General features: G+C 39.1%; 1 protein-coding gene across 7 annotated transcripts in view; it reads left to right on the top strand.

The window, feature by feature from the left end:
- Positions 1–15,690, top strand: part of ELAVL4 (ELAV like RNA binding protein 4) — a 97,498-nt gene extending 81,808 nt beyond the window's left edge. For 5 of the 7 annotated variants that reach the window (XM_088479295.1, XM_088479296.1, XM_088479293.1 and 2 more), the window contains 5 exons: positions 3,811–3,914; positions 7,101–7,254; positions 8,432–8,657; positions 11,101–11,139; positions 13,275–15,690. In XM_088479295.1, coding sequence (XP_088335421.1) covers positions 3,811–3,914; positions 7,101–7,254; positions 8,432–8,657; positions 11,101–11,139; positions 13,275–13,602 — 851 coding nt within the window. In that variant the 3' untranslated portion in view covers positions 13,603–15,690. The remainder of the gene's footprint in view (positions 1–3,810; positions 3,915–7,100; positions 7,255–8,431; positions 8,658–11,100; positions 11,140–13,274) is intronic. The other 2 variants (XM_088479299.1, XM_088479294.1) reach the window with 1 other exon arrangement.
- Positions 15,691–17,391: the final 1,701 nt, after the last annotated feature.

The following is a 17,391-nucleotide window of genomic DNA, read 5'->3' as shown; positions in this document are numbered from 1 at the left end:
TTATATTGTTCAGCACACATCATGTACAGATTCACCTGCCAAGAGCAAAGTGTCCCTATTAATTGAATGCAAAGTGATTAATTATGAAACTGGTAACTAAAGGAGCCACTTTAAAGACGCAATGAGACTGTTCTAAATTTCCTAAGAAATGTGGAGACTGCTGTAAATTGGTCCCAATTCTGATATACACTGGGAATGTTACTGGAATGCAAGCATTGTTTATATGAAACAATACACTGCTTTTAAAACTTTAGAATTTAGATACAGTGTAGTATTTAAGAGGGTCTACTTTATTTATGAAGTGTACTAAATCCTTTCTCTTTCCAATAGTAGTACTTTATAAGGGCCCTTCCCTTGAGACCGTCAAAATACTCTGCATTGCACACCTTGGCTTTTGTCAGTAGGGGGCGCTTGACTCAGTGTAATTGCAGTAATGCCTTATAGGTTGCAATGTACTTATCACCTGTATATAACAGACAACACCATTTTGTAACATTTATATTGATCAAGTAAATGTGAAACAGAATTTGGGGTGTTTACGTATCGGAAGTCTTTTTTCTTATTATTTTGTTAAATCATAATTTTAATATTTGATGTTAGATGGTGTCTAATTTGTTACCTCTTCTATTAATATTCTTTTAATCATCCATTTAAATTTTGGCATCACATTCTAAGAAAACAGAGCAGTGCATCAAAAACATCACAGTTTTTTCTAAGGGCTATTTACAGACATTTTAAAAGAGGAAGAGTAGCGTAAAATAAAATAAAAAATTTAACTTACACTATTGTTTGTAATAAAAAAAACTGACAATCTGACTGTTTTCAAAAGTCCCATAAAAGTATTTCCTTTTTTAAACACATACAGTAATTAACTTTTATTAGATATCATTTATGAATCTTATCCACTATGAAAAGCATGTCACCGCACGAGAGATGCCTCCACAAACTTAAAGTACGCCCCCGCTGGCGGGGAGACACTAAGGGGTCTATCCTATTAGGTGCGAATGGCGAGTAGCAAGTTTGTTTCTTGAAACTCGCAGACTTCGCAGCGAAGCGTGCTCCCGAGAATTCTCCAATTCAATTAAAAATGCCTATTCGCACTGCTCGCAGCGGAGGGGTGCGAATTGACTGCCAAATTAGATTTGCGAGAAATGCATGAAAATGTGAGGAGACCATCCTGGATCCCCCAAAATGGATAATTTTATTACCAGGACCATATAGAAGGCTGTTTGTGGCCATTAGGAAGGTACTGTAGGTTTTTAAATGGTGTCAAATGTCTGATTTGTGGGGGGGGTTTTTAAATGCAAGAAAATTATAAAAAACTAACTTTTTTCGTTTAATCTCAAATGAATTAAACAAAAAATGCAAAAACAAAAGTAGAATAAAAGGGTGATTTTGGGGTACTTTGAGGGCACCTTGAAAAAATATTACAAAAACAATTATTTTTCAACTAAAAAATTATTGTAATTAAATTTGGGGTGCCTAAAGTAACGAAAAAGCAGATTTTGGGGTAATTTGAGGACTTTTTTTTTTACCCCAAAAAATGACTTGTTATTATAGGACTAATTAAGCTAATTGGAAACTTCCAAATGCCGACATTTTAATCTTAAAATAAAGATTTTCCTTTCCATCTCTCACCCTCAGGGAGGTGCGAGTGGAAAGTTGCGAATTCAGTCTGACTTATTCAGTGCGAGTTGCTAATTGGATTGCAAAATAAATTCGCTATGCGAATTCCAAGTGAAAATAGCAACTCGCACCTCGCAGTTCGCACCTAATAGGATTGACCCCTAAGATCTCCTGGGGCCCACTGTGCGACAATGTAAACCTCCCATCATTGTCAAACCTCCCTGCATGTACAGTAGAGGCGTAGGTAGACACGGGGGCCCTAAAGCAAAATTTCTATGTGGGCAAAAATCACGGGAGCAATTGCAGCCAACTTGAGTTGAACTCTGCATCAAGCCGCCATATGTTTAAAATGGGCTTTTTTGCCGCAGTGCTACATGGAAGAAAAAAAATGGGTCTCACTAATAGTTTTGGACAACACGAAAGACAGCCAGCCCAGAGCAGGTACAATACTTAAGCCCATCTATAGAGTGAAAAAGGCAGTGTGCCTTTCCGCACATTAAGGAACACCCCCCAAAAATATTCCTTCGCCACCCATTTATCCAATTTCAGACATTTCATTGACCAAGGGAAATTTTGTTCCTGCACTTTCACACGGCGCATTGCTACCATGTTGCTCTGCAGTTCCATGCACATTGGTGGAAATCAGGTGCACATACTGTAGGCAGTGTCGGACTGGAACATTAAGGGCCCACCGGGGCAATGCAGTGATAGGGGCCCATGCTTAAGGGGCGTGGTCTTCCACCAGAGAGGGTGTGGCCAGTCACCACAGATGCTTGGCTCACCATTAGGCACATTTTGGTGTAGTTTCTATAGAAGGGAACCAAGTCCCCATGCTGATCAATGGTCCTGCTCCACCAGGCAACTGACTGTCTAGTAGAGTAGCAGTCTATAATTTGAGGTCTGGAACTTGACACCTTAACAGAGGGGGGTGTGCCAACAGGCAGTGGGGCCCATCGGGGATTTCCTATGTACCCCTGTTGGCCAGACCCTGACTGTAGGCATATATTGGCCGACAGAGCTGCTCTTACACTGCTAAGTGCACGTCTTGTGCTACTTAAATTACCTCCACTGAATTGTAGAGTTACCCTCCTGCTCTTCTCATTCATGCCACTCAGAGATGTTCTGCTCCCATACTTTCTTCTTCCTATCGATTGCAGTAACCTGTGCTGAATCAATTCATGTGAAGTTTTTTTCAATCAATTCTGAGACGGTTGCAGCTACTGGGAAATACACCCCAATGGCAGCCGAGGAATGTGTGTAGCATAAAGTGGGTCATGCAGTGAGAGGTGCAGCAGTGCATGGTTTTCAGATGTCCATAGTGTGAATATTTTAGAATGATGCTTGTAAATTAACCCCTTTCCTACTGGGCTGCTTTGAGATATTTTAGTCAATGACTGAAAGTTTTCTGTAGGCCAGGGGTAGGCAAACTGTGGCAACCAGCTGCCATAGAATGACACATCCCAGCATGCCTTGTTACAGTTTTAGCATGCCTTAACGGTAAAACTGTGGCAGGGTAAGCTGGGAGATGTAGTTCCACAGCAGCTGAGGTGTTCCAGGTTGCCTATCCCTTTCGAGACAGTGATATATAGAAATAAAAATAGAAAAAGACAACATTGTGCTAATTATTTCTGAGTTTATATGACTTGTCCAATATGTTCACATTGCTCATAGTTATCTTCAGGAACATCTCTACAATATTTTCAGGTTTATCTAGGTCAGTGTGGAGCTTTTCTGTATCTATCTAAAGCTGGGTACACACCATGCGATGGTGCGACCCAGCGATGGTGCGATGATACATCGCACACGCCGTGCACACTGCACGATCCGGTGTACGGTGGCGTGATGTATCGTTACACGTTGCACGTAACATCACCGCATTGTTCATTGCGTCGTTCCATCTGATGTGCAGAACAACAGATGGGACTATTCGATGAACTACCATTGTGAACGACGGATCGGGAGTACACACTATAAGATGTGTACGATATATAGGGTTCCGATCCATGTTGTAACGATATATCGCACAATACATTGGATAGTGTGTACCCAGCTTTATTCTACTACCAAAAGAGTCCTTTGACCTTCAAAACAGTTATGACCTTGGTGAAGATCATTTCTATGCAAATCACGCACCAACTGATAAGATGATTGGTCCTTAATTTGCTTGTTTCTTTTCCCATCTAGGGCAGAGCCTAGGATATGGATTTGTTAATTACATTGATCCAAAGGATGCAGAAAAAGCCATTAACACTTTAAATGGACTCCGACTACAAACCAAAACCATCAAGGTGAGGTAATATTTAGGGTGAGAACATAGTGATGCCATAAAATATAATATGACTAACATTAGTAACAGTGTTAAAAAAAAACTGTCTTATAAGGATTAATATAACCTTTAATGCATTGTACATCATTGCAATAGGACAAATAACTACTATGTCCTGTACCTAAGAAGCCTTTGCCCTAATGTCTCTATTAGGATCCTTATTAGGTAATACCTTTGAGACTTATCCTATTTTACTATGTACCATGAAAATGGAGCGGCCTCCTGGCCACTCGTATAGCTGTGGGTGACCACCCACAGCATATGCGAGCGGCCGAAAAGATGGTCGCGATGGTCTTGACCATCGCGACCATCGGACTTGCGACGGAGACCCTGCGTCAGGGTCTCCCTGCCACAAACCCGGGAGTGATTTTGGCTCTATCAGAGCCAAAATCACTCCCACTGACATCACTAGTGATGTCAGTGGGCCGGCTTCTGACGGTAGGCGTTCCCATGGGAACGCCTCCTTCTTGCAGGCACGCCCCCGCCACGCCCACCAAAGGGGGCTTGCTGTCAATCAACATCGACAGCACGCCCCCTTTGGTGCGAGACCCGGAGCAATGGAAAGCCTGTCGCTCCCCGGGTCTCACGCATGCGCACGACGGAGCTCCCTCCGTCGTGCGCATGCGCAGTGGGGAACATCGACCCGCTTGCGAGCGTCCTGACGCTCACGAGCGGGTCTGAATGACCCCCTAAGGGTCACATCGGCCTGGAGCTGAAAACGATCAGAAGCAGAGGAGGTGTGACCAGTGCTGTGTGGGTGTGGCCAGTGCCATGTGGGCGTGTACAACTCTCACACTATCAGCCCCAATGTCTCCCTAAAGACATAAAAATAGAAAAAATGCATCATTTTGTGAAACAAATATTAATACATATTAATACTTATGATTTATGGCCTACTGTGTGCTCAGCTGGTCTGCTGGTCATCATCTTGCTGCCATGATAATGGGCCTATTTTTATGTGGAGGCCTGGGGCTGTGTTTCCAGTTCATTGTTAATCTGACAACCGAATGAAGGTTTCTCAGTGGTCAACATAAGGATGTTCCTAAGGATGTTGAAACAAGTTTCTCTTATTTGAAAGTTACAATCTATACAACACAGTGTTAAGGTCTGTACTAAACAACAATAGGGTTTGGGGATTTAAAGCTATGTCAAATTGATAAGCCCAGTGTTCATGTATTTAATAATTAATTTATTCAGCTTCTTTTTAATTACTTCATTGTGGTCTGCAACTTAAGTAGTTTATACAATAGAAATATATAAAATATAATGTATACGACTGCAAGTAAGAATGTCTCCATCATTAAAAATTAGGTTATAAGATTTCAGCGAGCAGTAAATGCAAAGAGAGGATTATGGGAACCCAGTATGAATGACCCGATGACCCATGTTTTTCTGAACCCAAAGGTTGGGAAGTCTACGGGACCATTTGGGTTGTCTATCCTTTTTGTCATAACCATTGGAAAAACAGTTTGAGGTTACAATTTTTGTCTCATGACACACATACAGTTCTTGGTTCCAATAAACAACATGATTTAAAAATGGTATATTTAAAAAAAAAAAAAACTGCCGCATTAACTAAATTATTCTATATAGAGCAATAATCTTTAACCCAAACAAAGAGTTTTATGCGTGATGCATTAAATTAACCCATCCCTCGCTTGCTGCTTTCATTGCTCTCCGATGCTACAGTAATTTCCGCAGATTAGGCACTGAAATTGTAAAGCAGTGTTTGACCTACAAATGACATTTGAAATACGTGTTTCCAGGACTGACTTTTACAAGCGATATTTACAGTTACTATGAGCGGAGAATTAGAAAACCCACATTCAGCCAATCACGCAAAACTGCAAGTTTGTCTCTCTTAAACCATTCTGCTGAATATAACATTAGTCACATTCTCCGTGTTGAGTCAACAGCTATTTTTAAAACACAGAAGAGATAAAGCAGGAAGCAGAGCATTTGTGTTTGGGGGGAGATGGACCTGATGTATGTTATGGGGGCTCTCTTGCCCATAAGAAATATGACAAATACTTGTTTTTAGTAAAGATTTCCAGTATTTTTATGCACAATAAAATAAATATACAGTATATTGTGAGATGGATTAAGATTAAGAAGAATAGACGTAACCCATGCCATATTTAACAATCAATAAAGCTTATATGAAATATGTTGTTCCGATTGTTAAATAGATTCTTATTTATTTATATATACATATATTTATATATATATATATATATATATACACAGTGTGTGTATATATATATATATATATATAATCTTTTTTTAAAAATGTAAGAGTTGTTTCCGCTTTCAAAAATGTCATATGGGTAATCAATACCCCACCGCCTGTATTTGTATTTACAGACCCATAACTTGGAAAAAAAAACCTCCAGGATTTCCTCCATTTCTGCAGGAAATCGCTCCTCCATAAAGTTGTATTTGAAATTGAGATCTGGCCACAGCATAGCACCCTGTAGGATCATCCTCCCTCACCCTCGTCATCCTGCCATGTACTTCCCATAACCAGTATAATGACATGTGGCCAGTAGTTGCCACTGGAACTTTTAGATGCCGCTACATCTGTGAAATGAAGCAGTCAATTAGGAAAACGATTTCTTATACCAAACCCACAACGTATGCAAAGACTGTATGATGGTTGTTACCTTTCAAGTACTGGCCAATAAACAGGGCTTATGAAGAGAGAAGACCAGACATTTAGCAATTGGGATTTGACGCCTTAATTAAGCTAAATGTAGCTTTTGCTTCTTTTCTGGCGGATTGTTTATAAGGGCGGAGATGTATCAAACTTTCTAAAGAGGACAAGTAGAGAAGTTGCCCATGGCCAAATCCTCTTTAACAGTGACGTAACAAGGCTCCGGCGTGCCCTGACACCATGGCGTCACGCAGAGAGGGCTGGGTAGCCAGCACCGGGAAATACAGCACTGCCCGGAGCTTCCCGAGGATGCAATTCTAGCTGCAGGTTGCCGTTCCAGGGACAGCAACGGTGCCGCCCACAGGGCTCTGCGTGGTGGTACTGCTCGCACATGCCTAGTTGTGGGTCTTCTCTTAAGAAGGATTGATACGTCTCTCCCTAAGTCCTGACTTTGCCACTGATCTGATCACACATTTTGCTCTTCGTTCCCCTCAGGTTTCCTACGCCCGTCCTAGTTCCGCATCAATCCGAGATGCTAACTTGTATGTTAGCGGCCTTCCAAAAACCATGACGCAGAAAGAACTGGAGCAGTTATTTTCACAGTATGGGCGCATCATCACCTCAAGAATTTTAGTGGATCAAGTTACAGGTGGGTGACATTATACAGCTTAAGGTGTAATATCAGTTCTGTATAAAACAGATTAATAAATATTAACATGTAATTGGGTAGACTAAAGTTTTGTCTTAGAAACTTTTTATATTGTTTGTTAACTTGTGACTAAACCATGAAAACCACCAAGGACTAAGGACAATAGCTTGAAGTTATTTAAGTGACAACATTTTATTTGATTTTCAATTGGGTACTGCTATATACATTGTTTACTACCCCGGCATTATGCTTTTGACAATCTTTATTAATGCCAATATTGTCGCTTGTGCACAAGTTTTGATCAGGGCAGGACAAACAACAAACGCTGGCTTCATTTCAGATGAATTATTTCCTGGTAAAACACTGTATATTATGGAGAGTGCATTAGGTTACACACACTACATGTGCAGATAAAGCTTTTTTATTTTCTGTTTTGCCAAGGACACTACGGATCTATATTTTGTTACGTTTCTTCATTGTCCTGAAAATATAGCCTTGGTTTCATTTTAGACTGTTGTTTAAAGCGTACAGTAGTGCTTGCTTTCTAGAACCAAACAAACGTTCAGAAATTCTCCCTATCCACAGCTATCTATTATAACAGTGGCAGCCATGGTTTTAGGGCAGGCCTGGAAGGTCAATTGCCTTTGGACACTCAGCTTGTTTCAGCCCCAATGGGTCGGGATTTTCCATTGTTCCATTATAAGTTCCATTCAGTATAAGAGCATTTCAATAGTATTGTGTGGACAATAAGTTCATTAAATGGGTTGGGAACGGGATCCCGGCGGTCGGGGAGCCGGCGATCAGAATACCGGAAGCGGCATCCCGACAGTCAGAATCCCGACACAACCAAGTAAGTATACTAACAATAACCCCTATCCCTCACCCCCGCAGCCTAACCCTCCCCCTGCAGCCTAACCCTAACCCCTAAACCTAACGCTTCCCCTAACCCTTACCATTGGCATGCCGGCAGTCGGGATCCTCAAGCTGGGATTCCAACTGCTGTCGGGATTCCAGCACCGGTATTCTGAGCACCGGCATCGTGACCACCAGGATGCCAACTACATGCCCATTAAATAGACAAAGCGCCAAATAGTTATTTTTATTGTAATGATATTTAAACCAAAGGGAAAAAACGACTCTGGCTTTACAAATGGACGTCATAATGTTTTCTCTACAGGTGTGTCTCGGGGAGTCGGCTTTATCCGTTTTGACAAGAGGATAGAGGCAGAAGAAGCCATTAAGGGTCTGAACGGACAAAAGCCAAGTGGAGCAACCGAACCGATAACTGTGAAATTTGCCAACAACCCCAGTCAGAAAACCAGCCAAGCGCTGCTCTCCCAGCTCTATCAGTCCCCAAACAGGCGTTACCCCGGCCCACTCCACCACCAGGCACAGCGGTTCAGGTAAATACAAACCCGCCTATAAAGGAAGCCAATCTCAGCGCACTATAAATGTGTTATTATGTTGACATGTTTGTCCTCGTTCCTTCGCTTTCTTCCTTTCAACATAGAAATAAGAATATAATAAGTCAGTTACGTTTGGTTTCATTACATGCAATGAGAAATCCTGTGTGAGAGCAAAAGGGAGCTGGGTGAGACATATGTAGCCTCAGTAGGAGACGTTGTTTATGCTGATATCTGTATCTTTTGTCATTGATTTGTTGGCTAGTTTCCGGATCTTTATCTTAAAAGGCAGCTTACTGTACTGCTGGCTGGAATATATGTAAATAGAGACCAGAATGTCTGGATGTGCAGTATTTATACAATAAGTGATGCCAATGTACTGTCGTATGATGGGAAAAGACAATTTCCTCTGCAAAATAGCCCAGCGCTAATTCACGGATCGGCCGCTCCTGCAGCGTTGGAAGAGTTAATTTTGTTGATGCCAGGGAAGCAGCTGACTTAATTTTTTTCTTCTCTCTCTCTAGCGGAAAAGGGGGGGGGGGTAATACAGTATAAGCGATGGTGTCTCCTTATCTCCGTGTAAGATAGATTGATTATTCACTCAAAACTGCTCAAAGGCCCATTTTATTCAAGGCTGAGAACTAATCTTCTGCCAAGTTTCAGAAGGTATTGATCAGCCTCTCTCCAATATTCTCCTGTGGTGCTTCAGAAAGCTGCCAGGCAGAGCAGAAAGGCTGAGATCCTTTACTGGCTATCGTTTATTATGTGTGGGTGCACTGTCTGGGAAAACAGATTAATTATGGCTTTCTAAATGCATAACTATTTTGTAGTGAGCCCTCCCCTCCCTCCCCACACTGGCACATTTTCCTGAAACCCTCCAAAAATGTAACATTCTGTAATCTGGAGCTGTTCAAGGGCCGGAGATGCCTACATCATCCTATGTCTGACAGCTGAGGTCCCATATGAATGAACCATTATTTTCTGTCCATCAGGGAGCAATTCAAGCATCACATATAATTAACATTTTTTGACGACGAGAAGTAATAGACGAACTGATGGCAGCTTCTGCGTCTGTTTTGCACATTTCTGCATATTCGCTCAGTATTATGTGTCACTAAGACTAAGGCAGCTTAGACAGTAAAATATGTATTTTCAAGGGATGGCAGATGCATGCATGGCAGAGTACATTCATTTGTTAATGGGACTCTGAGCGGAAAAATACAATGTATTTCTTCGTAGCATCCTCATACCCCAAGATCAAATCCAATTATGTGGAGAAAGCATGCACTTTATTTATCAGTTAATAACTTATTTGATGGAAGTTGATCTTTCTGACTTTAAGGTTATGCTGGTGGTTTTCTATTTAATCCTAGAAAACCAACAAAATTCTGTGACGGGAAAAGGTTCCACCCTACACATATTAAGGGGGAGATGTATCAAATCTTAAGGGGGAGATGTATCAAATCTTTGAGAGCGATAACATGGAGAAGTTGTTCACAGTTAGCAACCAATTAGCTTCTAGCTGTCATTTATACCATTTCATACCTTTTCATATCCGGGATTTTGTACACGGGTTGATCCCGGGTGAGACCCCTTTCAGACTGGCAGCCCTACCCGGCTTATTGCTGAACTGATGACGGCACCGGCTTTTCCTATGCTGTGAATGGGTCCTGGCGGTGCATTGACCCGGGTTACCTGTTCACACTGCACCGCAAGCCGAGTTGAACCCGTTATAAAATGCTGGGTCACTCGACCCGGGTTATTTCAACTGGACCCTTTCACACTGAGCAATATCCTGGGTTGCTGCACGTTCACGTGAAATAACCCGGGTTATTGCTGGCAGTGTGAAAGGGATATCCATTAGCAGAGTCTATAAAATTACAGGTAGAAGCTGATTGGTTGGCTATGGGCAAATTCTCCACTCTATCTTTCTCAAAAGTTTGATACATCTCCCCCTAAACCATTAGTGAACTGCAGAGATAGCTGTCATCATTTTTCTATATGTCCCAATAGAACATGCTTGTTGGGCAGACCGCAGTTGAATCGTTAATGTAATTAGTCTGCCGTGGTAAAATATACTGGCCACCGACTGACTACAGGTATGGGACCAGTCCTCGGCTCTCAACACAATTGACCATACAGATGTTTTAGACTTTTTAGGCATAGGACACATGTGTAGTCTGATTTTTTTTTTTTCACTCTGATTTTTTTTTCCACTGTATTTGAGCAGAGCTGTAGTTAAAAGACAGCATGTAACATTTCTGGAGGTCTGTCAGAGTATAAAATGCTGCTTGATTGACTCCTACAGGCTAAAGCGTTAGCAGCCTAATCAAGTGGTAGAAGATTTGTCTTTCTGTTGAAAAGGGACGTCATTAATAACAGCTCCATTGAGCGCTCTTACCATCTGTAAGACATTAACCCAAAGACACTCCTTCTCTTTCAGGCTGGACAATTTGCTTAATATGGCCTATGGCGTTAAGAGGTAATTAGAATTTCACAGAATGCCAGATGTCCATGTTGGCACAGATTGGTGCTATAATTTATTTCTTTTCTGTTTGTTTTGTTGCTATTTTTTTTTTTTTTCAATTCACTAACTTTATTTGTGTTTGTTTAATTGCTCTTTTTTTCCCACCAGCATGCGAGATTCAGTTCTTTTGAGTTTGGACTGTTGGTTTTCTTTTATGGAGACGCCAATACATTGTGATATTTCATTTTAAATTTTTTATTTTTCACCATTTTGTTTTTATCCACAGGTGGGCTACAGTCGCAGTTAAGGTGCAGAACTTAACACTGTTTGAGAGGCATTCTGTGCAGTTTAGTTCATATAAAAATAACTATATACCATAGATTCAACAAAGCACATGACTCTTACCTACCAACAGGTTGAAGAGGATATGTGTGCCGCGTTTTGCTGTTTTCGTATAGCTGCTATTCTGCAGTGACCGCTCTCTTCCTGATTTTCTGCGTTACATTCAGCCTTATCTTATTCTACTACCAATGCTCTGGGGGCCTATCTCAGAGATGTATGCAATGATGATATGTACGCTGTTAAGCGATGATTGGTAAACTGCGCATGTGTTTATGTTGCACTGCGCTTGCTACAAGATACATTACCATAGTTGCTCGCAGCGACTTTTTATTAGCAGTGCGATAGACAGTCAGGGAGCATTTGTGGGAGATTACGAGGAGTGGCGGCAAAGAAAGCAGGCATGTCGCCACCGTTTTCGGGGCATTACAGCCTTTGTCTGCGATCTCGTACACCGTGGAGTGGCTCCAGTGTCACAGTTCCCACGTCCATTCTGCGTAGCCATGGTGTTACTCAGAACCACCATGATAGACTGATCAGCAACCGATGCTGCATTAATGTACGCAGATACTCGGATTTGCAAAGCCGCCGGTGGTCGTCTCAATACATTACGGTGTCTGCAACATTTGTATATTTTCGCACAGCAGCCGCATACGGGACCGCAGCTGTGATGGCATTAGTGTACCTCTCTGAATCAGGTCCTGGGTGCCATACAGCATAGGAAGGAGATGTATCAGATCATATAGAGAGGACAAGTGGATACGTTTCCCGTAGCAACCAATCAACTTCTAGCTATCATTTATTAAGTACTTTTTATAAAATTATAGCGGATTGGTTGCTGAGCACCTTAACTGCCTGAGAGCTTTCTTTCATTTGCAGGTTTAATGACTATAACATTTTATATTGGTTTATTTGTTTTTTTGTTTTTTCCACAATCTCTTATTACAACAATATCTCCAACCTTACTGTATGTATCCTCACAAAGCAACTGTTTTTTTTTGCAGTTACTCTATTCAAGAGAGAAACACAAACACTTGACCATTAGTATATTCTTATTGTGGTCTGAGAATAGTGTCCCACATGCCTTTTAATCTGGTCATCAAATTATATATTAATAAATGAATGTGTGTTTGCTAATGCCCAGTATTTTCCTTGAAGACCATATCATGGCAAGTTGGAGTTTTAGTCTCGAGCACCAAAGAGCGACAGATTGCCTAAGTCAGTCCTAACACACCTACCCCTGCATAAAACAATTTAGTCCTGTGACTACTAATGCATTTCAGTGATCCAGACTAGTGGTTCACTTAGTTTTAAGGGATTTGGCTACAACAAATACATTAAGTAAATACAGTTGAAAGTACAAAGAGTGAAGGGCAAGTGATACATATTAGGAACCCTTTCAGCCAATCAGATGTGTATATAATTGGCCTAACCACTCAAAGCACATAACTGATTGTGTTGTTTGTTAAAGGAAGCATAGGGCTATCCAAAATTGTTTGTAGTGTACAGGTTTATATACACTTCATAAACATTTGTAGTATATTAGAGAAAAACAAATGTTTAAGCAATAGAGACAGCCAATGAGTGATGTTAAAGTAAATATAGATGGACTATTTATTGTGAATATGTGGAAACATGTTATATTTGTGTTTTTATTATTATTATGATTTTGTTTAATTCTTTGACACATTTTCCATCACGAATGTTGTCTCACGTGTTTAACACATTTTTTTTCCTTTTGCTATTTTCAAACCTTTTCCATTGAGAGTTGTTCTTACATTGTTGACGACCTTCAATCTTTCTCCACCTAGGTTTTCTCCAATCACCATTGATGGAATGACGAGCTTGGTTGGAATGAACATCCCCGGCCACACAGGTACCGGCTGGTGTATCTTTGTTTACAACCTCTCTCCTGACTCAGATGAGAGTGTCCTGTGGCAGCTTTTTGGCCCATTTGGTGCAGTCAACAATGTCAAAGTCATCCGTGATTTCAACACCAACAAATGCAAGGGATTTGGCTTTGTCACAATGACCAATTATGACGAAGCAGCTATGGCTATTGCCAGCCTTAATGGTTACCGTCTGGGAGACAGAGTTCTGCAGGTTTCCTTTAAAACCAACAAAACCCACAAGTCTTGAATTTCTAGCCTATCTACATCAACCTAAAAAAAATTCTGTTCATGAACAAAAAGAAGACGGAAAAAAAAACAGACTCTCAATGGCTTATAACCAACCATGGACTTTATAAGCCAGTGTTGCCTGAGTATTACCATTGGATATCCTGTGATAAACCGGAAAGGATTTTATAATGCTTAGAAAAAACAAATAACAAAAAAAAAACTTTGATGCATTGAATGTTCTTTCATAGCTGTCGTCGTTGAATATAATATACATAGATTACAATGAGCAGGGCTTTTTTAACCCAGCCGGCTAGTTTTACGCCTTCTTTGAAGGTGGCTGTTTTTAAGATGACCATGAGTTCATTTGAAGAAGTAAAAAATAAAAAAAAATTATTAAAAAAAACTTGAAAAAAAAAACAATTTTTACAAATGTAACACAATAAAGAAAAGAAAAAAAGTTTTTTTTCTTTTCTTTTCAGCTTTCTTTTTTGTTCACAAATGAGTCCTTTCAGATTGGTGACCTGCTTCCCTCCTCCTTTCCAGTAGCCCTTTTAGTGTAGGAATGTAGCAAAGGTTCTGACACTCAAAGGGTGAAAATAATGAGAAACAATATAGTAATGTTTGTGCAAAAAGGGAACAAAAATAATGACTTTTGCATTTAATTGTATTGTTTCTTGAATAGGTGTTGAAAGGAGATTCCTAAGGGGACCGCTTAGGTCGGAATACCTGATGACGCAAAACAATTTAAATAAACAAACAATGTTGCCAAAGAGTTTGTCTCTTTGCTGAAAATGGGTTTCCAGAAAAATCTATTTTTATAAAATATAAAGAATTTTTACAAGAGAATCTGGATTTGAGAAAAAAATAAAATAATATTTTGGCTGGCTAATTTAGGGGAAAATTGACAACTTTGTCATTCATACTGCACTGGTAACTTTTTAGAGAACAAGATATGTTTTAAATTGGATTAGTAGAATGTTTTTTGAAAGATGGGTTACAAACAGTTGGTCTTCGTATCTTTTCATAGCATATTGCAAACTATTCTATTGAGTAAGGGAGAGTGTTCTACACAGGTCCCCAAACAACCACACAGTCAAAACCCAAATCAAGCAAGAGGTGCATTGCAAGACAATTTTTTTCTTTAAGTCATCAGTATGGGATATCTGCAGAACAAAAGAAAACTTACTTTTTTTGTTTTGGGTGGGGCAAATACTTCCTTAGTTTGAGCAGTAGGTGCTACAAAATCATTTACATATCTTAGTATCATAGTTAAATGTAATGTGTTTAGAATAATAAAAATAATACATTTGCTTTAAATTTGTTAAAGAGTTTGAGTTCACTTTACGGCCCATTCCAATATAACAGGGCTGCGTTGGCACATTTTAAAACACTGTTTTATGTTGCTTGCAACACGTATTTATTTAATTGCTGATGTAATGCATTTGGCCAATATCAATTATAGCAGGTTTGGCTAGTCTATTTATTTATTTGTTTACTTAAACTATGGGAAGAAGCATATTATTGTGTCATTTCTTGTGTGTGTACGTGTATATATAATATAAATATATATATATAAAGTTATTTTTTTTTATTTCTGTTAATTTATTATTAAGTTGTACTCCTTTGCTAGTTCTGTTTGTATATGTCTTAAAATGTTTTTCTTATATTACTTGATTGGCAAGCGTATCAAGGTAACTTGTGTAGAAATATTGTTTGATATGTTGTCATGTTTGTCGTGAATATTTTTTCTTAATGCACAGTAGAAACAAAAAAACAAAACAACAAACTGGGTCTTTATTTTTAATGTTCTTCTGATGGATACAAGAACAGAGCTATGGGCTAAAAGAGGAAGGAAGAATCGGCTCTCCCATATCCAGTGCACTGATAATTTTAGTATGTTTGTGCTCTGTAACGTTCTATATTTTAAAAAATAAAACATAATAAAAAATGTTCTGCTCTTCCCCGAGTACTAGGAAAAGTTACTCGCTATGCATAATCTAGTTGATAGTTAAAATTTGCTATTGCTTTTTCTTGTCTTGTTATATCAAATCTTTTCAATACAAGTTTAGTCTTAATGGTAATAAAACGTTGTTATGGTTATATATAACGTGCTTACATTGTGTATTTTTTTATTCCACCTAATAAAAGTAGGAAAAATGTTTTTACTCCACTTAGAACATTTTATAGTAGACAGGAAAAAAAAGACATGTTTGGTTTAATGTTTTATAGGATAGTTTAAATTAATTATTTTTTATTTATGCAATTATATGTTTTATGAAGTTGTAAATATAATTTGTTTTGGAAAGTTTTTAGTCAACAACTAAACTTTTTTAATTGGTACCAACAGCAGCAGAGACACCTACAGGCACTAAGATGATAAGCATCATAACAAGATATTTTCTTAGAACAATTTAGTTTTTTTTATTGCAACATTTGTTTACGTGCTATATTACATAACATGAAGCATAACATTAATATATAGTAAAACATTTTTATTTGATTAATATTGCTCCCTTTGACAGCAAAATATATTTGACAAATGCATCTTAAGATGTAGCATTTTAAATTTAACTTGACTGTCAGTTTAGGAAATGCATTCCAAATGCAGTTAGATTCATATAACTACAGTGCCAAAGGGATGTCACAATTTTGTTTCCAACTTCTTGTATAGCTCCTGAAATTATAATTGAAAAAAAATATTACAATCGTCCAAATCCATCAGTTGATCCTGTGATTCCTCAGTCTCAAACTCAGAAGCCAAGGGCACTCATCAACATGATTGTAGATGGTGTTTATGCAGCAATTAACTATACTGTTTTGTAAATGGCCATCTCAACATTTATAGTCTGCAGAGGAAAAGGGATTACATGTACAAAATACATGGATCAAAATATTCAGGGCAGAGAACCACTTTAATAAATGTTAACTGATTGCTGTGAGAGCTAAATATAGTGGCGTACCAAAAACAAATATAGTGGCGTACCAAAAACATTTTTAGATACTTTGGTTATTAGTTTGGGAATAATGCTTGGCAGGTTTAGGTTATTACTAAAAACTTAATTTATATAAATTCTTCTAGAAGTTGACACATTTTGACCCTGTTGCTACATTCTCGTGATACACAACTGGAAGAAAATCCCAACATCAAATGTTTAAAATATTATCAGAGTCTTACACTCAGTGCATAGTCCTGTATTGGAATGGTTGTGGCTATATAAGTGTGTATTACACTCCGTCGGTACGCAACACAGCAACAGAAAATTGTTTTCAAAGATGTAACTGCAAAACAACAATTTTCCATGGTGCCTATATCAAAGCATTCAAGTATATTTATCAAGATATTTTAACTAGACATGAGATTGTGTGCTATGCAATAGTTAATCTAGCATTAACAACTCTATAAAATATTTATAAAAGAAACGCTGTCTCCTGATTCTTCATTCTTAACACAAACTCAACCTCTTTATTGTTATTTATTTATATAACACCAGCATATTCCACTGCGCTTTACAATTGCCAACAAAACAGTAATACTGTAAAACAACACTGGATATTAACACAAAAAGGTCAGAGGACACTGCTTACAAACTTACAATGTATAGGATAACCACTGAGGCTATTAACATCCAAGTCCCCCTCTATGAAGCGGGCTCCCATCCATGTTGGTGGCCATTTGGTAATATATTCAGAAAGGTTGTACATGACGGTAGCAGATATGGGTGACGGGGAGAGCAGCTGCCCTACATAATGATGTTTATTCTGTGAGCTAGATGGGCGGCACGGGGCCCCACTTGCCTTGGGGGACCAT

This window comes from Taudactylus pleione, unplaced genomic scaffold (assembly GCF_031769625.1).
Source record: "Taudactylus pleione unplaced genomic scaffold, aTauple2 ptg000230l, whole genome shotgun sequence".
Taxonomy (NCBI): Eukaryota; Metazoa; Chordata; class Amphibia; order Anura; family Myobatrachidae; genus Taudactylus; species Taudactylus pleione.
The sequence above is the reverse complement of the archived record's forward strand: the minus strand, read 5'-3'. Positions and strand labels throughout refer to the sequence as shown.